A 25,384-nucleotide genomic window follows, 5' to 3' on the forward strand; every position below is an offset into this window, starting at 1 on the left:
CTAATGGGAGCAGGAAAGAATCCGCTGATTGTCCTTCATGTGGGAACAAATGATGTGGCTAGATTCTTGTTAGAACGTATCAAGGGAGACTGTGCCAGACTGGGGAAGACGCTTAAGGAAATTGAGGCTCAGGTGATCTTCAGTGGGATTCTGCCTGTTTCTAGAGAAGGGCAACAAAGGTGTGACAAGATTATGATGATCAACAGATGGCTCAGGCAGTGATGCTATAAGGAGGGCTTTGAGATGTATGGCCATTGAAAAGCATTAATGGACAGAGGACTGTTCTCTCGGGATGAACTTCACCTGAGTAGGGAGGGTAATAGACTTTTAGAATGGAGGCTGGCACAACTGATTAAGAGAGCTTTAAACTAGAAAGTGGGGGGAGATGGTTGGGAGATGTCCAGGTAATCTCCACACCGGATTTTAACATTGAGAGGGAAGAAAACGAAGTAAGAAAGGATACAGGAAATGGACATAAGGAGGAAGGGTAGTGTAGATACCCGTCTAATGTTTGTGCCTAATCGGGTAAAGAATGTGAGAGAAGCCAAACAGCCAAAATTAAGATGTTTGTACACTAATGTGAGGAGCCTAGGTAACAAAATGGAGGAATTAGAGCTATTGGTGCAGGAAGTGAAACCAGATATTATAGGGATAACAGAAACATCGTGGAATAATAGTCATGACTGGAATACAGGTATTGAAGGGTATGTGCTGTTTAGGAAAGACAGAAATAAAGGCAATGGTGGTGGAGTAGCATTGTATATCAATGATGAAGTAGACTGTAAAGAAATAAGAAGTGATGGAATGGATAAGACAGAGTCTGTCTGGGCAAAAATCACATTGAGGAAGAAAGCTACTAGAGCCTCCCCTGAGATAGTGCTTGGGTTGTGCTATAGACCGCTGGGATCCAATTTGGATATGGCTAGAGACCTCTATAATGTTTTTAATGAAGTAAATACTAATGGGAATTGTGTGATCATGGGAGAGTTTAATTTCCCAGATATAGACTAAAGGACAAAGGCTTAGTAATAGGGCTCAGATTTTCTTAGATGCAATAGCTGATGGATTCCTTCACCAAGGAGTTGCTGAACCAACAAAAGGGGATGCCATTTTAGATTTGGTTTTGGTGAGTAGTCAGGACCTCATAGAAGAAATGGTTGTAGGGGACAACCTTGGTTCGAGTGATCATGAGCTAATGGAAGGATAAACAAAAATAGATCTGTGACTAGGGTTTTTGATTTCAAAAGGGCGAAGTTTAAAAAATTAAGGAAATTAGTTAAGGAAATGGATTAGACAGAAGAACTTGGGGATCTAAAGGCGGAGGTGACCTGGATTTACTTTGTCAGGGTTGCAGAAACTATCAGAAGCCTGCATCCCAAGAAAGGGGGAAAAATTCATAGGCAGGAATTGTAGACCAAGCTGGATGAGCAAGCATCTCAGAGAGGTGATTAAGGAAAAGCAGAAAGCCTACAAGGAATGGAGGATGGGAGGGATCAAGAAGGAAAGCTAGCTTATTGAGGTCAGAACATGTAGGGATAAAGCGAGAGAGGCCAAAAGCCATGTAGAGCTGGACCTTGCAAAGGGAATTAAAACCAGTAGTAAAAGTTCTATAGCCATAAGAATATAGAATATAAGAAAACAAAGAAATGGGACCGCTAAACACTGAGGATGGAGTGGAGGTTAAGGATTAATTAGGCATGGCCCAATATCTAAACAAATACTTTGCTTCAGTCTTTAATGAGGAGCTTAGGGATAATGGTAGGGATGACAGATGGGAATGAGGACATGGAGGTAGATATTATCACATCCGAGGTAGAAGCCAAACTCGAACAGCTTAATGGGACTAAATCAGGGGGGCCCAGATAATCTTCATCCAAGAATATTAAAGGAAGTGGCACATGAAATTGCAAGCCCATTAGCAAGAATTTTTAATGAATCTGTAAACTCAGGGGTTGTACTGTACGACTGGAGAATTGCTAAAATAGTTCCTGTTTTTAAGAAAGGGGAAAAAAACGTTATCCGGGTAACTATAGGCCTGTTAGTTTGACATCTGTAGTAAGCAAGGTCTTGGAAAAAAAATTTTGAAGGAGAAAGTAGTTAAGGACATTGAAGTGAATGGTAATTGGGACAAAATACAACATGGTTTTACAAAAGGTAGATCGTGCCAAACCAACCTGATCTTCTTCTTTGAGAAGGTGACAGATTTTTTAGATAACGGAAACACAGTGGATTTAATTTACCTTGATTTCAGTAAGGCATTTGATATGGTTCCACATGGGGAATTATTAGCTACATTGGAAAAGATGGGGATCAATATGAAAATTGAAAGGTGGATAAGGAACTGGTTAAAGGGGAGACTACAATGGGTCATACTGAAAGGTGAACTGTCAGGCTGGAAGGAGGTTACTGATGGAGTTCTTCAAGGATCAGTTTTGGGACCAATCTTATTTAATCTTTTTATTACTGACCTTGGCACAAAAAGTGGGAATGTGCCAATAAAGTTTGTGGATGAGATAAAGCTGGGAGGTATTGCCAATACAGAGAGGGACCAGGATATCCTACACGAAGATCTGGATGACCTTGTAAACTGGAGTAATAATAAAAGAATGAAATTTAATAGTGAAAAGTGCAAGGTCATGCATTTAGGGATTAATAACAAGAATTTTTTTTATAAACTGGGGACTCATCACTTGGAAGTAACAGAGGAGGAGAAGGACATTGGAGTATTGGTTGATCACAGGATGACTATGAGCCGCCAATGTGATATGGCTGTAAAAAAAGCTAATGCAGTCTCGGGATGCATCAGACGAGGTATTTCTAGTAATGATAAGGAGGTGTTAGTACCATTATACAAGGCACTGGTGAGACCTCATCTGAAATATTGCGTGCAGTTCTGTTCTCCCGTGTTTAAGAAGGATGAATTCAAACTGGAACAGGTACAGAGAAGGGCTACTAAGATGATCCGAGGAATGGAAAACCTGTCTTACGAAAGGAGACTCAAAGAGCTTGGCTTGTTTAGCCTAATCAAAAGAAGACTGAGGGGAAACATGATTGTTCTGTCTAAATATATCAGAGGGATAAATACCAGGGAGGGAGAGGAATTACTTAAGCTCAGTACCAATGTGGCCACAAGAACAAATGGATATAAACTGGCCATCAGGAAGTTTAGACTTGAAATTAGACGAAGGTTTCTAACCATCAGAGGAGTGAAGTTCTGGAATAGCCTTCCAAGGGGAGCAGTGGAGGCAAAAGACATATCTGGCTTCAAGACTAAGCTTGATAAGTTTATGGAAGGGATGGTATGATGGGATAGCCTAATTTTGGTAATTAATTGATCTTTGCTTATTGGCGGTAAATATGCCCAATGGCCTGTGATGGGACACTAAATAGGGTGGGATCTGAGTTACTGCAGAGAATTCTTTCCTGGGTGTCTGATTGTTGAGTCGTGCTCACGTGCTCAGGGTTCAGCTGATCGCCATATTTGGGGTCGGTAAGGAATTTTCCTCCAGGGCAGATTGGCAGAGGCCTTGGGTTTTGTTTGCCTTGCTCTGCAGCATGGGGCATGGGTCACTTTCTGGAGGATTCTCTGCACCTTGAAGTCTTTAAAACACAAGTTGAGGACTTCAGTAGCTCAGACATAGTTTAGGGGTTTGTTACAGGAGTGGGTGGGTGAGATTCTGTGGCCTGCATTGTGCAGGAGGTCAGACTAGAAGATCATAATGGTCCCTTCTGACCTTAAAGTCTATGGGTCTATGAGAAAAGTATGCTGCTTTCTGGAGCTACGACACCAGAAGTCTGTAAATCTTAGTGACTTATCAAGTCATTGGGCAAGGATCCAGTGATGATGGTTCATATTGGCACTAATGATACTGCAGCGTGGGATATCGTGCAGATAGCAGATGACTTCAGGGAACTCAGAAGTGTGCTGAAAAAGAATGTCCAAATGATCTTCTGAGACCCTTCTTGTCACATGAGCAAAGGAAGACTGAAGGTAGAAGATTCTAGAAGTGAACCACTGGTTAAAATTGGTGTAGGGTAAGGGGTGTTGGTTTTGTGGAACATTGGTACCTCTTCTAATTAAGTGGAGGCCATCCAAACTACACAGTCCCCTCTCCTCACAGCAAAGTGGATCAATCTCCTTGGGGACAGACTGGATAGAGTAATCAGGTGGTAGTTAAAGTAATAACGCTGAGAACAAAAGTAATCAAGGAGCCAAAGGACATGAAGAGAAGAAATTCTTGACTATACTATACACCAACACTAGGAGCCTGTGTAACAAATGAGGAATTGGAATTGCTCATTTATAAACATAACTTTGGTCTAATTTGTATTACTCAAACCTGGTGGGATAATTTGCACAATTATAAAGTTAAAATCAATGGTTATAACCTATTTAGGAAGGATCAAATAGGCAAAAGAGGAAAGGTAGTGACACCGTATGTAAAACATGACAATACTTGTTTCCAAGTCACTGTTAACTCAAACAAAAATGCTATTGAATGCTTATGGTTCAATGTCTTAACAGAAAACACAAGAGGAATATTAGTTGGTGTTTGTTACAGGCCATCACTGATAAAGTTTGCAGATGATACAAAAATTGGGGAGTGATAAATAATTAAAAGGAGTGGTCACTGATTCAGAGTGATCTGGATTGCTTGGTAAACTGAGTGTGAACAAAATATGCAATTCAATAGGCTACCTATAAATGTGTAAATTTAGGAACAAAGAACGTAGGGCATACTTACAAGATGAGGGATTCTCTCCTGGGAAGCAGTGACTGAAAAAGATTTGGGGGTTGTGATGACTAATCAGCTGATCGTGAGCTCCCAGTGTGATGCTGTGACCAAAAAAGTTAATGCACTCTTGAGATGCATGAGCAAGGGAATCCTGAGTAGGACTAGAGCAGTTATTTTACCTCTATGTATTTGGCACCGGTGTGACTGTGGCTGGAATCATGTGTCCAGTTCTGGTGCCCGTCATTCAAGAAGGATGTCAATACATTGGAGAGGGTTTAGAGAAGAGCCACGAGAATGATTAAAGGATGCCTGATATGATAAACTCAAGGAGATAAATCTATTTTGCTTAACACTTCAGTGGCTGGAATTTGAAGCTAGACCACTTCAGACTGGAAATAAGGTGTACATTTTTAACAGTGAGGGTAATAATCATTGGGACAGTTTATCAAGGGTCATGGTGAATTCTTCATCACAGACAATTTTTAGAAAAACATCCATTCTTGATTTTAAAAATATGCTCTAGGAACTATTTTGGGGAAGTTCTATGGCCTGTGTTCTACAGGAAGTCAGACTAGATGACTAGGTTCCTTCTGGCCTTGGAATCTATGAATTCATAGTTCTGTATTTTCAAAAGTAGTCGCTGTATTCTTGGTGATGCTTAGACTCTAGGACTGGAAGGGACCACGAGAGGTCATCGAGTCCAGTCCCCTGCCCTCATGGCAGGACCAAATACTGTCTAGACCATCCCTAATAGACATTTATCTAACCTATTCTTAAATATCTCCAGAGATGGAGATTCCACAACTTCCCTAGGCAATCTATTCCAGTGTTTAACTACCCTGACAGTTAGGAACTTTTTCCTAATGTCCAATCTAAATCTCCTTTGCTGCAGTTTAAGCCCATTGCTTCTTGTTCTATCATTGGAGGCTAAGGTGAACAAGTTTTCTCCCTCCTCCTGATGACACCCTTTTAGATACCTGAAAACTGCTATCATGTCCCCTCTCAGTCTTCTCTTTTCCAAACTAAACAAACGCAATTGGTTCAGCCTTCCTTCATAGGTCATGTTCTCAAGACCTTTAATCATTCTTGTTGCTCTTCTCTGGACCCTCTCCAATTTCTCCACATCTTTCTTGAAATGCGGTGCCCAGAACTGGACACAATACTCCAGTTGAGGCCTAACCAGCGCAGAGTAAAGTGGAAGAATGAGTTCTCGTGTCTTGTTTACAACACACCTGTTAATGCATCCCAGAATCACGTTTGCTTTTTTTGCAACAGTATCACACTGTTGACTCATATTAAGCTTGTGGTCCACTATGACCCCTAGATCTCTTTCTGCCATACTCTTTCCTAGACAGTTTCTTCCCATTCTGTATGTGTGAAACTGATTGTTCCTTCCTAAGTGGAGCACTTTGCATTTATCTTTATTGAACTTCATCCTGTTTACCTCAGACCATTTCTCCAATTTGTCCAGATCATTTTGAATTTTGACCCTGTCCACCAAAGCAGTTGCAATCCCTCCCAGTTTGGTATCATCTGCAAACTTAATAAACGTACTTTCTATGCCAACATCTAAATCGTTGATGAAGATATTGAACAGAACCGGTCCCAAAACAGACCCCTGTGGAACCCCACTTGTTATACCTTTCCAGCAGGATTGGGAGCCATTAATAACTACTCTCTGAGTACGGTTATCCAGCCAGTTATGCACCCACCTTATAGTAGCCCCATCTAAATTGTACTTTCCTAGTTTATCTATAAGAATATCATGCGAGACCGTATCAAATGCCTTACTAAAGTCTAGGTATATCACATCCACCGCTTCTCTCTTATCCACAAGGCTCGTTATCCTATCAAAGAATGCTATCAGATTAGTTTGACACGATTTGTTCTTTACAAATCCATGCTGGCTATTCCCTATCACCTTACCACCTTCCAAGTGTTTGCTGATGATTTCTTTAATTACTTGCTCCATTATCTTCCCTGGCACAGAAGTTAAACTTCAAGTCCCATTTTGTGTAGTGCAGTCAGTGGTTTGTGATCAGTTTCTGCTTTGAAGCTCCTACTATAGAAGGAGTTGTGACATTTTGTACACCATACCTAGCATTTCTTTTTCAGTTTGTGCATACATCTCTGTTGCTGTCATAGCCCTGAATGCACATGAGACTGGCAATCAATCAGTTTGATAACATGGTAATAGTACAGCTTCAAGCCCTTCTTTGAATGCCTCTGTAGAGAATTTGATGTCCTGCAGTGGGTCAAAAAATTGCAGCACTGGAGCTGATGTCAGAATGTGCTTTAAATCATTGAACTCTCTTTTATGCTCTGGCATACATACCCATTTTATGACCGAGACAGGGTATACCAGACCCGTTGAGGCTTCCTGCTGGAGGCCTTGTGGTCCTACCACACCTCACTCCAGTGAAGATAGGTCCTGCAGGCTCTCCTACAGACACTGCAGGGAAGCAGCCAATCAGAGCACAGCAGGCTCAGATAAAAGGAGGTGCAGGGCTGGAACAGGTTAATTCCTGTCTTGGACCAGAGGAATAAGAAAGCGTGCTCCTTGCTGGAGCTCAAGGGAGAACCAGAAGATGGGTTCTGGTGGCATTGGCATTCAGGGAGGAAGAAGAGTGGAGAACTTCAGCCCAGAAGTAAGGATGACAAGGAAGGGGCTGTGTAGGAAGCAGCCCAGGGAATGCAGCAGGAGCAACTATTAATGGAATCAGTACATAGCTGCTGTTTATAAGGTCCCTGGATTCGGACCCGGAATAGTGGCTGGGTCTGGGTACCCTCTCGCCAACCACTAGCATGTTGGCCAAAGCCCCAAGAAGGAGACAAGTTGCATTTAGAAGCCCAAGCACAATGCTGGATTTAAAGGGCTCAGGGATGAGGCTGAAGACCCTGCAGAGAGCCAATCATACGTTGGATTTTGTTACTCCAGAAGGGGACTGAACTTGAAAGAGTGACTTGGCTGGAGAGCAAAGGCAAAGAGTCTCCTGGGAGAAAGTCCTAGGGGCACTGCTCTATACCAGGGCAGGTCAGACTTACAGCTAGCCGAGAGAGGAGCCACAGATACCAACAAAGGCACAGTGATAGTCCTTTTTGGACCTTTGTTTTTCCAGAAGGGGTTCATCCATTTTAAACATTGTGTGACTTAGCTGGAGGGCTGAGCCATTGAAGACACATCCGATTTGGGGGGCTGACAGGGGGCACCGCGAGCAGATGCGGGTTCATACCTAGCTGACAGGAAGTGCTCATGAGAGGCGAGTGTACTCCTTCACAATGATCTTGTGAGGGAAATATCTTAGATGAGTTGCGCAAGCTGTATAGTTAGTATGAGTTTGCTGACATAATTCAACATGCCTCGCAACATTTGAATCCCCATTTTATCTTCAGATCTCAACATGTTCAGTACTGCCTTAATCTTTGATTCATCAGGCAGAATTCTTTTTGAGGTGAGTCTCTCCCAAGTATATTATTCCCATTGTTTGAAATTGACATTTGGTCACATTAAGGTTATTAGCTCTCACAATTTCCAGAAATGTTTGGTATTTCCTGATGTTCAGTGGCAGTGCTGCTCCAAATTATGTCATCGATGTAGCCTTTCATGTCTGTTCGGCCCTCTAGCGTCTGGCTTGTTGCATGGCGAAATACTTTTGGAGCTGAGTATAGTCTGAAAAGCAGTCTTAGAAAGCAGTATCTGCCAAATGGTATGTTGAAAGTGCAGATCTTTGAGCGCTCAGTGTCCAAGGGATCTGCCAAAAGCCAGCTGATGCATCTAATTTGCTGAACAATTTGGCTCCTGCCATCTGGGACAACAGTTCATTTCTTGTGAGTAAGTGGATGTGTCCCCTTATATTTTAGTTCAGTGCCTGAGGGCCAGTCCATATACAGTCATAGTCCCAGTTTTTCTGTACTGTTACTAAAGTGTGAACTCGGGTTGTACATTCTTCTGTTCTTCAGATGATACCATTTGGTTTGCAGCTCTTCATCTAGCCTCTTTCTTAAAGCTTGAGGAACATTTTGTATAGTGTGTACCACAGGTTCTGCATTTTCTCTTTACTGTATCTTGTATATTACTGGAAAGCACTCATCTCCTGAGAATAAATTGTCATATGAAATGATTAATACATTCATAACTGGTTCTGTGTTGTTTTTCTGGCATACATCCTCTTTAACAAGACCAAGCACCTTACATGTGGGAAGGCCCAAGACACTTTGTTTGCTTTCCTCTGTGTACGATCACAAATTCTTGTTTATCATTTTCCCATTACATTTAAGTGTCTGTGTGCACTCACCCACCGCTGGAATTTGTCCGTCCCTAATGCAGGTTTGGTGAATTATTTAATTGAGAGAGGAAAATGAACACCAGACAAATGTAAACTTCAAAACACCACGTGGCCGTTTATTAACAGGGAGAAAATCACAATTTGGGCTGGGGAGGAGCACGTTTACCAACTAACAGTACTATTGGAACAAGAAACCTTTACACAACCTGAAGCAATCTATTTACATTTATCAACAAGGAACCAAATGATTCAAAATTAACTGCCCTTTAGAAAAAGGTAAACGAATACACCAAATAAAATAAACTGTGTGCACACTAACCAAGTACTACTATTAAATACACCAGTTAACTTCAATAGCAGTCAATACAATAACTTAGTTCTTACATACCATATACATACAACTTCACATTAGATAACAGTATATGCAGTTTTGTACCAAATAAGAGAAGGGAAAAGAGAAAAGGTTAAGCAAGGCACAGAAAGAAAGATTAGAAAGCAAGTACCGTATTCCAGGCGCAGCTGACCAGCAGAACAGACACCAGAAGCATACCGAATCCGTAGAAGATAACATTGAAAAAGCAATAAAATGACACGTCCCGAGCCGGCTATATCTGGAGGAGACCCCTGGCCGAAGGGTTGATCAGGTCCTTCAGTCAGTACGTGGATACTCCTGCAGATCCTGGCACGAGGCATGGTTTTATTCAAAGGCCTTTTTTACACTTGTCAGGATCTGATTGGTCCCTAGCTCCTACGCCCTCCAGGTTCTGAGCTGTTGCCCCCTATGCAGATAGAATTTGCACATGGCACACTAGAAGCTGCACCCAGCACACTAGCATAGTTTTGCACACAACCTTAATCTGACCATTTGAACTGAACTATGATTGGTCAGATTGGGCCCCTTTGCTCACGGCATGCTGGAGTTATGCACACAGCACTAACCTGACCCCTGGGTTACCAGGCAGAAGAGCAGGAGACTGCACACGACACTAGCCTGACCCCTAGGTGACCAGGAAAAAGAGCGGGAAAATGCACATGGCACTCTAATGTTGCACACCGCACCACGGTGTTGCACACAGTACCAGTGTGACCTTTAGATGACCGACAAGTGGCCATACAGACACCATGTTGGAATAAAGACCTTAGGGCTGCGACAGAATTGTTCCTTCAGAATAGTCTTTCAGACACTTTTGACTTTTCCACTTTCATGTCCTCCCTACATTTCTCTATTTCACTTCCTATTATTCCATTTACATGTCCCAATGTCTGTCTTGGACATGTCTTGGACGTCACATATGTGCCAGCCATTTGTGCACATTTTAATTACCCAGTCTTTTGAGTTATCTGACTCTTCGATTATTGTCTTAAGAGCAGCTCTTCCTCTTCATTTGAGGAATCCTGTGCGCTTTACTGCTTTCTCTGCACATTTTAGCATAATGGTTGGGTTCACTGCAGTTTGTACATACTTGTCTGAATGCTAAGCGTTTCATTGCTATATAGAATATTACATCACTGGATTTGTTTTCTGCTTTCCATGTTTCTGTCCTTGGCCAATTTCTGTGAGCTTTTCCCTTGCTAGTTTAGCTATAGTAATTTGTCATGAGCTCTGTGCCTATCTGTAAGCTTTTTATTTGTGTTTCTCTTTGTTCTGCTACTTGGTATGTACATAGTGCCCTTTCTAGCATCAGATCCATTGCCTAGTAACTGTTACATCAGAAGACAATCTGATCTGTAATGAGAGCTTTTTAATATTACAACACTGACTTTTTAGTTTTAAGCCTGACAGACTACTCTATTGTTTCCCCTTCATTTTGTGTTCTCATCCTGAACATATATCTCTCATAAGTAATGTTTTTTCCCTAGGGACATCATGATCCTCAAACACTTTCATTATTTCTTCAAACCTTCTTTTCCACCACTACCATCTGTATAGATACATTGTATACAGTTAGGGCTTCTGTACCTGCTACCATACAATCTTTTGCTTATTCTCTGGTTTATTTGCCCCTGTAGCTTTCATATACCATTCAAATTGCTGTCTGAACCTTTTCCAAGCATAAGCAGAACTTTCCTTGATTTTTAGGGCTGGTAGGGAATTACTTGCAGTTGCATGGACTCTGGAGTAGCCTTTGCAATGTGAACTCTCACTGGGTCTTCCAGCATGGTGTGCCTTCCACACCTGGTACAATGTAGTATCTGTCTGATGAGCAGAGTGGTGTCAAGATAAACCTTTATTAGGAACAAGAACTACACACAGAAAAGAGGTAACAAAACTTCCTACTGCTCTGTGTAGCTGCAGCCTGTGGCTGCCTTGCCCTGGGCTTCTTTTGTTTCTGCCCCAGCAGGAAGTGTGTCATTGGGGAAACCAGAGATTGCATTTAGCATGTAGATGAAGCATTATCTATATGCTTTCTAGGGGACTTACTGTATGGCTCAGGGAGGAACTGGGTGGTTGGGGTGGGTGCGGAAGAGGGACCTAGGTTGGTGGAATGGAGCTAGGGAGTGGAAAGCAGGGACTTTGGTGTGGCAGGAACCTGATGAGGAGGAATGGGAATGGAGGGAACCCAGACCCTGCCATGGGGTGGGGGGCACACAGCAACTTTTGCAAGGGGGAGACTACACAGGAGCCTGGTATGAGGGGGCTGCACAGAAACTTCAGCATGGGTAGAGGGGAGAATGGGGCACACACAGGATCCCTGCCGGGGTGGAAGAGAGGAATAGGGTTGCCTCACAGCCCCTGCCATGGAAGGGAATGGAGCACAATGGTATGGGGAGAGGAAAACACAAAACCACTGGCATGTGGCAGAGGGGGGAATGAGGAGGACACACAGAGCTCTAGGCATGGGATGGGTGGGGGGAGTTTCAGGGAGTCTGTGAAACAGAGAGGGATGGGAGAGTGGCATACAGGGAGCTTGTGGGAGGGACTGGATTGATGCAAGGAGCTCCTCTTGAGTGCAATGCATTTGGCTTACAGAAGCTATGAACTGTGCAACCCTATACAGAGTACTGTATTTTGACCTGGTTATTGGAATATTTACTGAATGACTACATTGAATTAAATCAACAGGACTATTGGGAAACAAACATGACTCGAGATAAAATATCCCTTAAGAAACTCTTGGGAATTGTTACAAAACACCTGAGACAATACACGGGCCTTTTGCTTTGATGCTCTAGGTTGGCCCCTGTAGAGCACACCAAACTGGTTTTGGGCATCAGGTCCGAGCATGTGAGTTGAGATAACAAAGAGCTTTGTCTGCCTTTAAAGACAGCTGTTGCCCTAAGTTCCTCAAGGATGTGGTATGTCTACACTGCAATGAAACATCTGCAGATCATGTCAGCTGAGTCAGACTCGAGGTGCTCAGACTAAGGGGCATTTAATTGCAGTGTAGCCGTTTGGGGACCCTCTCCCACGTGAGAGAGGCCTGGGCTCCAGCCTGAGCCTGAACATCTACAGGGTAATTAAAATGCCCCGAAGCCTGAGCCCTACGAGCCTGAGTCAGCAGACTCAGGCCAGCCATGGATGTTTAATTGTAGTGTAGACATACCCTAAGATTCCAGAGGTTGGGGTATCTGAGAAGTTAGACATACAAGATCTTCATGTTAAGGATGATAGGACTTCAGGTAAGACAGGCTTGCATGTAGTTCTTGTGTTGTTGTTTTTTTAAAAAACTTCCTTATGTTATGCTTTGTTCCAGTGATTAAGAATAAACAATATTTTGTTTTAAGAAGGCTATTTTGAGTCACAGTAATCCACTCGTCACAAGTTCCTTCAGGGAAAAACTGTAGGCATGCTTGTTTGGATAAGCATGGTTGATATGCAGGGTACTGCACCCCAGGGAGAATCATGTGATTTCACCCCAGGAGAGTTGAAGGCACAAAACCTGATACCTCGGGGGATGTGCTCAGAGAGACCAAATGGGGGTTGGAAATGCAGCTAGCCCTGTAATTGTGACATCTGCCACAGGATGGGCCAGATTCTGCTACTTGTACTCGCCAGTGGGACTATTTATAGAACAAGGGTACTACCTCAGCATGATAAAGGTTTCAGAATCCCACCATACATCCTATTTGTCACATTTTCATGAATGGACTTCAACACTTTAGTCATATCCAGGAATTCTCCCCAATGTTGTGTAAAGCTATTGATCATGCCCACTGCTGGAGAGTCATTTTGTTGTTTTCTCTGGATGAAATTCACTGTTGTGCAGAGAGCTTCACAAAAGACTTGAGCCCTTCTTTGAAGATTTATGTAGTGCATAGGCCTTGTTCATGCTCTCTGAACTGAAAGGGTGAGTTTTATCAACTGGGGTTTTGGGCAAGGGCAAATAACTGCTTAAAAATTAAATACTGTATTTTTGGGGAATTTGGTATTATGGTTTCCTGCAAATTGTTGATGTATGTGGCTGTGCCTTTTGTGAATTCATAATATCTCTGAGATGTAAGAAATATTTCCCTTTTTTGAAATATTTTAATATGTTTTGCAGCTTGGATTAGAAAAAGAAGAAAGGATCCACCCACAATGGAGGTAAGAGCTGAAATGCCTTGTCAATTGTAAATCCAGTTTAACTAGACCTATTAGTTTTCTTGGACTGATCCGTCAAATCATTTTAGAGAGAATGTAAATGGTGCTGCCTGCCCATTTTGTTTTATGTAAATGATATACAGTAGAGATATAAACTCTTTTAGAATTTTATAGTACAGTGGGTTTTTTTGTTTTTTTATAATGGAGAGATACCCATCTCCTAGAACTAGAAGGGACCCTGAAAGGTCATTGAGTCCAGCCCCCTGCCTTAACTAGCAGGACAAAGTACTGATTTTGCCCCAGATCCCTAAGTGGCCCCGTCAAAGACTGAACTCACAACCCTGGGTTTAACAGGCTAGTGCTCAGACCACTGAGCTATCCCTCCCCCCTGTTAATGTCAGGGTGTGGAAGTGGAAATGAAACTCCAGAATTGTTATATATCTGTTTCTTACATAGAATTTCTCAGAATTAAGTTACATTGTGATGTCAAGATAAGTAATTGTAGTCATTCAGAAACGTCTAAATAAGTGAATTCCAAAATGGTTATTATGAATATTTTTTTAAAAAATCAGACCCTCTATATCCTAGTATGGTTTTTTTCATGCCAACTGACATTAAAGTACAGGCTTCAAAGCCAATTGCCAGCATATTCATGAGAACAGAAAAAGATATTGCATTAACATTTTACAATGCTAATGAGATGGGCTTTTTGCAGTCCTGACTTTTTTTTTTTCAAAAGTGCTTTCTAATGGAATAAAGCTGTGAAATATTGCTTACTCTTTCATGCTGACGAATGTGCAAAGAATGGAACAATTCTGACTGTTAAGGCCAGAAAAAACAAACTTGAATTTGACACACAGTTTTATTAAAACCCAGCACTTAGCAATGAATCTATAGACTTAAAAATGAGTAATCAGTAAAGGCTCAATCCAAACAGACTGTGTCATTAAGTTGAGCTCTATTAACTTCAGTGAAGCTATGTTGTTGTACATCAGCTGAGGATCTGGCCCTATATCTGTGACCTCCTGAACTGCACAACCTAGCAGGTTACTCACCTTGGCTGCACATTAAGGTGACGTATTCAGGATACTACTCAGCCTGTCATTTTTACACACCAACATCTTTTCAAGAGGCACAGAATTATAGAAGTGAGCTCTCACCTGCTATGCAACTCTTTCTATTGGTGTCTCTCTTCTACTTTCCCTTCCCCACTCCTCACTAGAGTTATCCAGGCAAGGGGGCTGTAGTAAACCCGTAAGTGGAACTAAAATGGAGTTAAGCCTGTGTTCCAGAGGGTGTTGAGGACCTTAAAACAAAAATGCTTGTGCAAAGGGTACATCTTTGCTCAAACCCCTCCCTCTCTAGTTACTGAAGAAATGGGAGTGCTTCTCTCTCTCCATTCTTTCTGCTGGAGCTCTATAGATCAAAGTGCTGTTGGGAGCAGAGAGGGAGTCTTCAGACCACTGGGCTCTTTCTTCTCCCTGGCTGAGCTTAGGTCAGCATCAACTAAATGTCAACTTGGATCGTGATATCCTGTCAGTATTTCTTTCCTTGCTAAGAATATACGTCCTGTGGTACTGGGACTTCAGAGATGGAGTGTTGCCCAATATCACTTCCATAAGTCAGATTGCCATGCTTGTTGGGCTGGGTAGGGTCTGAGACTATGCCCCTGAGAAGCAAGATTAGTTTGTGCAGCCATGTTCTTTTGGAACTGGTGGTGTTAAGGCTGCTTCTGGATGGGGAGGTGTGGGGGGTTGGGGCAGTGGTCAGTACCCCTTCAGAACAGGGAGCAGGCATCCCTTGCAGATGAGCAGCTATGGAGGCACATTTGGATCATTAGACCCCTAAATATGTCACATTGTAGATGAAGTGAGCTGAGGAGGATGAAAGATTATTGGAAGTAATGGTGCATTCAGTCATAGAACTACTCATGCCTTCAACTTCATGAGGTTTATTAGAGTCCAAAAATTATTTAGCAGCTAAGTACTCTACCTACAGGGCTGTGCATTGACCTTATCAGAGAAGAAATGATAAACTGGGAATCTGAATAGTAGTTATTTTTTGTGGAACTAATCCCTAAGGTAGTTTTTCCCCCTATATGTAATATAAGTGAAACTAATACACATATATTAAAAACTCTCAAACAGACTGAAAATAGCATTATTATAATATATACAGCATGTGCAAAATATATGATGGTGTGGGATAACGATTTTTTTTCAGCATTCAGATGGGATGATATACAGAATCCACTTGCCCTGATAGTCTTTATACCACAACACACCATATATTTTAAACAAATTTTTCTGTTTTCCCACAATGTACTGATAGCGTTAGTGTTTTATCTACAGTAATCCCCAGATATCTTTGCTGGTTTGTATTCTGTATTATACTCCCTTTTTGACAATAATGTTGATATGGTAACTGCTCTTTGACAGGTATGGAACTGGGGAATATTTGTGACCATATTTCATATTGAAACTGTTTTATAACAAATCTCCTTGTCATTCTCACTCCAGGAGAAAGATGTGAGAAAATCTCCTCAAAAGGCTGTAGAGCACACAAATTTTGAGTTTCATGTCTTTGACATTGCACTGTTATGTCACTTTGTGACGCTGCATCACGACACAGTGCAAACACTACACTTCCTGAAGCTTTAGGAACTGGAGCTCTACCTCTGCTGTTTTGGTAGGAAACAGCTGTACCCTGGCAAATCCCTGCATATTTTATCCATTGACCTTCTCTTTAGCCCCTTACCAATCCTTCCTTGCCCCTTTTTCCTCCTACCCCAGCTCTAACATATATTGTCCTTTCTCTTCATTTCTCCTCCTCCACTCTGCCCTATTGGCCTCCTGTTTCCCTTTCTCTTTCATCGCAGACTTTATCTATCCAGCAAACTTTACTTGAGGTGGTTGTGAACAACAGAGCTAGGAAACATGATACTGACCATGGCTTTGTGGTCAGCATAGACCAGCAAAAATAGCGTTCAGCATCACATCAGTGTTTAATCACTTACTGACGTGCTGCTAAACATGATTTGTCCAGCTCTACACTGATCACTAAGCCGTGGTCAGCATCAAGTCACCTAACTGTATTGTTCAGAACTGTGTTCAAACATGATGCACATTTTATAGCACAAACGAGGCCTTTCTTCCTTTCATTCTTCGCCCCCCCTTTAGCTTTGTCACCATGCACTCAACAAATCTTCATCATAATGCTTTAACTCGGTCTCTTATGGGCTGTAACACATAAGGAATTTAATTGATATTCGTCTGTTAGTGTAGTCACTAGATTTAGCAGCAAAGAGTCCTGTGGCACCTTGACTAACAGACGTATTGGAGAATGAATACCCACTTCGTCGAGTGGGTATTCACCCACAGGAGCTCATGCTTCAATACGTCTGTCAGTCTATAAGGTGCCACAGGACTCTTTGCTGCTTTTACAGATCCAGACTAACACAGCTACCCCTTTGATACTTCGCTAGATTTAGTTTTTCTTATAGTGGAATCCTGCAATAATAATTTCTATTGGATAACTACTTGTTCAGCTTTAAGGTACTTCACATACTTAGAGTTCTTTTTATTCCCCTTTTCCCCTCTTTTTGGAGGACAGTTACTTAAAACAACACCCCGTTTGCTTGGCAAGTCAAAACCCAAGAACATTTTTGTCCTGTTAATTATGTCTAATCTGGGCAGTAATGGAAAGAATGTCAGTAGTTCAGAGCCTGGAGTTTTACAAAGTAACCCTCTGGGATTGCTGAGCCACAATCAGTTGCCTTTTGATTTTATTCAAACATTAAATATACCAGATCTCTTCCTTAACTCATTTATAAGGTTGGTGATAAAACACAGCTTGGTCTGCATTCATTTGCAAAGTAATCTGGTTTTAAGACTACGGTATTCCTATGGTAATGAGACTCCATTTAGATAGAGACTTTGGGCCATATCCTCAGCTGGCATAAATCAGCGTATACATCATTTTATACCACCTAAGGATCTGGCCTCAGATAGCTATATCATTGCATCCTAAAGAAAGTAACACTTTGTGTATGTATGGACATATATAGTCTGTTCAGACAAAGTTACAGTTACACTGAAATGTTCCTCAACTATTATAAAGGACATAATAAATTAAACCCTTACCAATAGAACAAGAGATGAATGAGTAAATATCTTGGAATATTCTGAGATTAGGCAGTGCCCATCTCTTCACTATGAATACAGGCACTAGAGGTGAGCATTGACCTTTGCAGACAAATGAAAAGACAAGTCTTTGTCCTGAGAGACTTATAGTCCAAATTAATCAGAATATTTCAAAGTCTACAGAAGTTGCAACTTTAAATCAAGTGCTATTCTGTCAAAGATATCTGGTAAATTATCACATTACATGCAGATCATCTTATCTGATAAGTGTTTGGGTGGCCCTAAATCTTTGATGGGTTACACTGGTGGAGTACTGTTGTAGTACTGTTGGGCCTACAAATTTACCCTGATTGTGAGTTGAACTATAAAAAGTGAGTCTAAGTTCATAAATGCTATAATAACCTATGATGGAAAATGTAAATAGGGACAGGTGCAAGAAAATCAGACAGAAAACTTAAATTAGTCTAAACAAAAAAGCCTATTGATATAACTCCTGGACGCTGTTGAGATTATGCTTGGTAAATAAGAAAATGTGAGTCCAAAAATTAATGAAGCAAAATTAGTATGTCAAATACTATGCTTAATCAGTGGACTGAATAGTGAGAGAATGGGCCATTTAACCCACTCCACTCCCTTTTGGGTCCTTACAAAAAGATGATTTGGTGGGGGAGGTGGGAAATAAGAACAACAGATGGGGACTACTGGAGCAAACTTGATCATCATAGCTGCCACCCCACCATCTTCCTGGACCCTGCACTTTGTCATCCTGATCCTGAGAGAGATCCTGACTATCCCAGGCCAGAGAGAGACCAGATGACAGTTCCACTTCTGCTGGTACTGACTAAATCCCAAACAGACCTGAAATAAAATGGGATTGTACTTCAACAACAGCTCCAGCCCAACTCAACTAACTTCTCTCTTTCCTGGAAGGACGCTTATTAACATCTTTAATATCCTCTAACAGACTGTCAGACAAGGGAATTTTCCTTCTAAAGACACTTCCCAGCTAATGGGAAAGTGAACAAAGAACGTTCTTGGGTTTTTTTAATAAAAGCCTATTTAATATTTTATATTTGAATTTTTTAACTGTTTTTCCTTCTTTTCTTTATCTTCAATAAAAAGTTAAAAGGATGTTTAATGTTTGCGCCATGGTACTAAGCAGGCTAAGATCTTTATACACTAAACCTTGGGCCTTGTTTAACACTGTTTAATGTTGGACAGTGACTGAGTAATGTTAATACCCTTTGGCCATATATTCCATGTAAATTAATAGGCACTCATCGTGGGGCGTAAAGGGTTAATACATATTCAGAAGCTGGCACACTGGCAAACAAGAAATTGTTTTCAAAATTAGTTTAAAACAAAAGTTTGTTTTTAAAATTCTTAGATGTTTTCAAATGAGTGTGCAAAAAAGTTAATATTTTTTATTTAAAAAGGGGTTTACAATTGTTATAAAGTTATTAATTTTTTTTAGCAAATGCTTTGTTTTATTTTTTCTTTAATTTCAAAGTTTGTACTTTCTGTAATTAGTAATTTTGAGTTCAATACAAATATTTTTAAAAGGCACAAAATAGTAAAAAAAGAAAGGTTAAGCTGCTAACCAATTTTTTACTGAAATGACATCTTAACCCTCTTATTAACCAAATGCTATTTTAATTCGGAGATGCTGCTGCATTAACTGTAAATTAAATCTCAAACCACCGAAACCAAGGGCTTTTGCAATACAAAACTTTTTGGTAATTTTTCTAATTGTTTTATTTTTGCAAGCTTTTTTCCCCCTCTCTTGTTGTTTTTACCACCTGCAGATGTTGCAAATGGCTCCCAAATGCAAAAGTGGTTGCAGAAGAATTTTTGTTGACTTTGATAAAAATGCCATCAGGGCTTGAAGTGTTTGTTTTTCCTCCAAGTGAGCAAAAATAACCACTACTGCATAATATTTTTATGGTTTCTGTAAATACACAACTTTAATTGTGCAAGCAGAAAAGGAGAGAGAAGTTTTTGCCGTCTTTACCAATTCAGGATGTAGAGCTGAAAAAGTAATAAAAGCTAGTTTGTTCTTAAATATCTTACAGACATATACTGGCAGCAAAGTTTTGTGTTCTATCAACAAATGAAGTTCTTAAGCTTCGTTAACAACACCACCTCTCCCAGCTCCATCTAAATCCCAAACACCACCTAAAACAAAATCAGACTTTAACAGCAGCTTCAGCCCCTCTCAACTAACTTGTTCTCTTCCCTCTAGAAACCAGTTTTTAACCTCTTTAATATCTTAAAAACTGTCAAACAAGGGAGATTTTGTCTAAAAACTCAAAAATAATTTTTAAAATAAGTCTTAATAATATACATTTCAAATATTTTGTTTTTCCTTTTCTTTAATTTAAAAAAAGTTTGCCAAAATACTAAATAAACATTCTCGATATACAAAACTTTGTATAGCACTGTTTAATGTTAAACAATAACTAAGTTATATTAACACCGTTAGCCCATATATTCCATCTAAATTAATACAACGGTACTGTGGGGGTAAGGTTGTATTCATGATGAAAGATTTCTCTTCAGTTGTTCTCCATGTCCACTAAGAGTAGGGAAAAGAAGTAATGGGCCTAATTTGTAGCAAGGGAGATTTAGATATTAGGAAAATTTTCCTAACTATAAGGATAGTTAAAGCAATGGAACAAGCTACCTAGGAAAGTTATAGAATCACCAGCGCCATCCCTAGGGTACGAAAAATGGGGGCGATCACCCCAGGCCCTGCACTTTGGAGGCGCCCGCGCTTCATGAGGAGGCAGATGGGGAGGTGAGGTGTGGGGTGGGCATGGGGTGAGGAGGAACCCTCCTACCAACCTCCTCCTCCCTCCCAGTGCCCACTGCCCATCAGCTGTTTCACGGTGTCTGGAGGAGCTGTAGGGTAGGGGAGGGGAGAGGAGCTAGGGCTCAGTGTACTTGGGGCAGCGGGTGGAACTGGGTGGGGAAGAGGCTAGGTGGGGCCTGGATGGATTCAGGGGAAGCATCCCTGGCAGATAGAAACTTAGTGCCTATGTCCTGGGCCCCGCACCCTCCTAGAGATGGGCCTATCAATCACTGAAGAATTTTAAGGACAGATTAGACAATTATCTGTCAGAGACAATCTGTTTATTTAATCCTGCCTCAGCATGGGAGGAATGGACCAGATGACCTCTTGAAGTCCCTTCTAGTCCTCTATTCCTGATTTTTGTGATTTTTTCCTGCCAGTATTTCAAGGCATTATCTGACTTAACTTTTAAATAGTGCCACTGGTAAACACCACTGTAATTAATGCTATGCATGTTATCAGTTACAGACCCCTATTCTTACAGTTTCCCTTCTGGCTGTAAAATCTACTCCAGTCTGAAAGCTAGCACTCTTCATGGTCTCTACTCCAATACATTATCTATTGGATTTTTAAGACTTAATTATAAAGGAACAAAAAAAGATGTTATTTTCAAAAAATCCTTCAGGGTCTTTCTCATGGACTCATGCTTCCATTGCATCACCAGGTGGGCAAAATTTAAAGCTCTTAGACACTGAGGCATCCATAGGAGTCTTATGGGCATCTCGCAGTTAGTGCTTTAGGCTGCTTCCTGCATCCTAAATTCATTTTCTTTTTGACTACAGTTGGCAACTAACTCCCAAGACCTCGCAGTGCTTTGGTGATCACTCAGGCTTGCATGTTTTTCTCAAGCTTCACAGCATTCTACATCCTCTGTATCCTTTCTGGGTCAGTTTCCTGATTTGATGGGTTTTTTTTTGCTTTTAAAGCAGTCTTTCTTTTTTGTTGGTGTATTCCTACTTAAGCCAGCGTCCAGTTGCATCAAATGGGTACTTCAGTGAGGAACTGGAACTCTTCTGTCCTCATCTGCATCATGCAAGTTTTCCAGGGATAACTTTAATCATAGATACACTGTCTTCAGTTTCTAAACTCCTCATTCTGGAGCTTCTTAGGAATTCAGAGCCTGATCAAATCCAGCCTAAGATCTATCTAGTTCAGTACCCTGTTACCTGGATAGCGGTCAGTACCAGTGCTTGTTTGTGTCCTGGCAATGCCTAGGTTACTATAACTCATACTCACCAAATAAGCAGTGTCATCCCTTCTGAAATGCTGCACTTGGCCTGGGTTGAGTATATCTCCCTACTGCAATTCCATCCAGTGCAATGGAGGCTGCTGCCCTGATCTGGATTTTGAAAAAAGCCCAGGGGAACAAATATTGGGGGGGGAAGCTAAGAACCGAATCTATGTAAGGGAGTGTGCCTCCATGAAGGGGAAGGGGAATGGGAATGGGGCGGGCAAAAGTGTTCTTCCACTAACCAACACTGAGTAATGCTTCCTTCACTACACTGCCAGAATAGACTACCAACCTTGCCCCTTTCTGGTCCATCTTGGAGAATAGGAAAGATAAGTCAGCTGAACAACCTTCAGATCATTATGACCTATTTACAAGGGCGAAGTCTAATGGCAATGAAAATCTTCATAAAGCAGCCTATAACAGTATTCTGACTCAAGTGTGCTGACTTGCTTATGAACTTCTTCAGTTAAGCATAATGTCTGGAAGAAAGAGGATGCCATCTGGCTTTCCTCATATAGCATGGCTGTCCAATAGGTAATATAGTTTCAGCTCTTAATGAGTCACTACTGAAATCAGGTTTGTACACCCACCACTAATTCTCTGTAATGCAACTTTGCACCTGGTGAGTTGTGTGCCTGTTCCTCCAGGCAGCAACCTGAATCACAAGCTATTCATTCCTTCTTGCTATTCCTGCTGCAATCAAAACCATTCTACCCCGAGGTCTTGAAGACCCCTTAGCTCCAAATGTCACCCTCTGACACCTTTCATTCCCAATTGCTCTTTTATTACACATCAAGCTACAGGGGCAGAGAGGAATAGGGCTTCATCTTTGTGCCTGGCTTTCTGATACCTCTGCAGCAGCCAGACAGCTATCAGTAGTGGGACTACTTTGTGCCAGTTCCCATCTTATACCAGCTGTCACAATGAACCAGGTGCCCCTTAAACAACCCATCATTACTGGGGTTCAGTCGACAGCATTTCCTGCTGGATGGTTGGAAATGGATTTAGTTCAAAATATCCTCCATTTTCTCAGTTTGTTACACCCTTACTGTTGTTCTGACATTTTTTGTGTGTGTGCTAATATTTTGTGAGAGATTTAAGTAGGTATGTGTATTTCTTTAGCTAGTGTGAAAAGCCTGAAAATGGCATGGGATAGAAAATACTATAGTAAATGGCTCCTTTTCATTCCTAATGCATTATGTGCTTGATATGCAGTAATAAAACTAAATGGCTTCTGAATTGCACAGTTGGATACAAGGTGAAATGTTAAAAAGAAGAAAAAATTATGACAGCTCCTGTCTTCTTTCAAACTATTTCTAGCATTTCCATAATTATCTGTTTTGACAGCCTCCTTGTCAAGGGAGGAAGAAATGTACTTCAGTGAGTAGTAATAAGCATAAGGTTTCAATGATTGTTTTGCCCCCAAAAGAGAATAATTACACTGAAACTTAAGTTCTGTTTAGTTACCACAATGCATCCCTGTTTTTTCCTTTTATTTGATCATAAATATTATTTATTTCTGAGGTGGTTGATGAAAACTAACTTCAGTCAGAAGGATTAGTTTACACAGAATTCAAATTCCCTCACCAGAATGATATGCAATTTAGAAATATTCTTTATTTGACACTGTTTAAATCACACACTTTATTTTTGCTTCTGTCTCCTTTCATATTCTTCAATTGAGAAGTTTTAAAATGGAAACTGCTCCATGGAGATTCTAGTATAATTCTCTCTGAAAAACGGTTGCACTTACACATAAAATAGGATTTTAGCATATTAGGTTTTTTATTACTGACACCACAAAAAGCTGCAAAATAGGATTTACAAGTGTTGAGAAATGGTGTGATAAAAGACAGAGGACAAAGAGATCTTTGGAATAATATACTTTTCACCAATGTTGCTCAACATCACTGGAAACCATGGCCAGATTCTGATGCCCTTACTCCATTGTATTGCACCTTACTGCAGGAGTCAGCATGATTTCAATGTCACTAATCGTATGCATGTGCTACTGAACATCTGTAAGGGTATTGGAATCTGTTCCTACAATAGTATTGAGGCTGGAAAGCACTAATCAAAAAGCAGTGGCCTCTTTCCCTAATAGTCACCTGCTGAGGAGGGGAAGAATGTGTAGAATCCATCCTTTTATGTATTCTTTGCTCCTTGATTCCCTTTAATCGTTTCCTTGGTTTGATCATAAATTGGTCTATGAGCTGCACAGAGTAGAACAGGAAGAATAAGGTGTGCCCTTTTACCTCTGTGCTGGCTACCTATATATCCGTTCACAACACAGTAGTCTGCTACTCTCTCTCCTGCACATGTAAGTGGGAGGAACCTTGGCTGTATCCTCTAGTGCACCAGTCAGCACAGCTGAGACAGTTGAGGGGGGATGTAAACTGTATCAGGAAAAGGGCTGGTACAGATTACATCATACACTGAGCCAAGGAGAGGATCAGCGATCAATCTGTGACTCAGTCATATTTAGTAGCTGCTGTGCTCTTGGAGCACCTCAGCTATGCACTGTTCTTTATTCAGGACAGAATGCTAGGTGCCAGTGCAGCCCTGAATTATTTTAGTGTTCTTACTCCAACAACTTTCTCTTTTATACATGAGTACATTTGGTTCTCTATAAAATTCTACTTACTTTTCTTGTCCTGTCATATGTAAAAATCAAACTTAGTTCCCCCCTCCCTGTATTTCCATGATACCATTATGGTGCTGATAAAGTTATTTCACTTTATAATTTCTATTCATTTCCCCTCCTTAGAATATATTTTTGCCAAGTCTACTGGAAAATAATTTCAACTGATACCATTAAATTCTTTTAACTTAGAAATAGCAATACTGTAGCTTGGTAAAAATGTCAAATCACTTTGGTCTAAACTGGATTTAAACTAGTGTTCCTGCAAGCTATAGAATTAGTACCTATTCTGCTTAGCCCTGAAATGTACCTACACTACATTTAAAACTCTGTACAAGGCTATTATAGATGCATGAGCCTATATAAGCCTGTTAATGTGTTGGCTTAGTACATCCATGTTAAACTTACAATGCCCCTAGACATGATTAATTGCAGTTTTCATGCTGTTATCAGTTCGTATCAGGGTATTTGCACACCTCTCATTAAAAGGGTCACAAAAATGACATAAGCACCAATTTCACGGAGTATAACCGAATGCTGACCTTAGCAGAATATCCTGAAAGACATCTGTTCAGTTGTGTGTTCCATTGTAGGAGAATTACCTTCAATTTTACCCTTTTAAAAACATGTGCTATTAGAATAATAAAATAACTAGACCCTTAGCTGCATATGTTTAGAGATTGGGTTAGGTTGTAAATGAAAGTACCACTTCTAAAACAATTACTATTTTAGCTTAATAATTAATTTGGAGGATTTAAAAATTATTTTGTCTTATGTTCAAAGAACAAAAAAAGCTTTCCACCAAAATTCTCTAGCCAGTGAAGAAGACTGTAATTATCCCCAAATAAAGAAGATTGGTCAGATCAATTTGTTGCTGAAATATGCTGGACACACAAGCTCAAAAAAGCCTGTCAAAGTAACAAAGCAGTCCACGTTTTAATAATTGTAATTAATCAAAGAGTGTCTTCAGTGAAA

The 25,384-nt window shown here is 40.8% G+C and overlaps 1 protein-coding gene across 2 annotated transcripts in view; it reads left to right on the forward strand.

The window, feature by feature from the left end:
* NDUFAF2 (NADH:ubiquinone oxidoreductase complex assembly factor 2) overlaps window positions 1–25,384 on the forward strand; it is a 151,042-nt gene that overhangs the window by 108,406 nt on the left and 17,252 nt on the right. For both annotated transcript variants that reach the window (XM_050947174.1, XM_050947172.1), the window contains one exon: window positions 13,507–13,547. In XM_050947174.1, the coding sequence (XP_050803131.1) occupies window positions 13,507–13,547 (41 nt within the window). The remainder of the gene's footprint in view (window positions 1–13,506; window positions 13,548–25,384) is intronic.

The sequence above is a fragment of the Gopherus flavomarginatus genome, chromosome 3 (assembly GCF_025201925.1).
Source record: "Gopherus flavomarginatus isolate rGopFla2 chromosome 3, rGopFla2.mat.asm, whole genome shotgun sequence".
Taxonomy (NCBI): domain Eukaryota; kingdom Metazoa; phylum Chordata; order Testudines; family Testudinidae; genus Gopherus; species Gopherus flavomarginatus.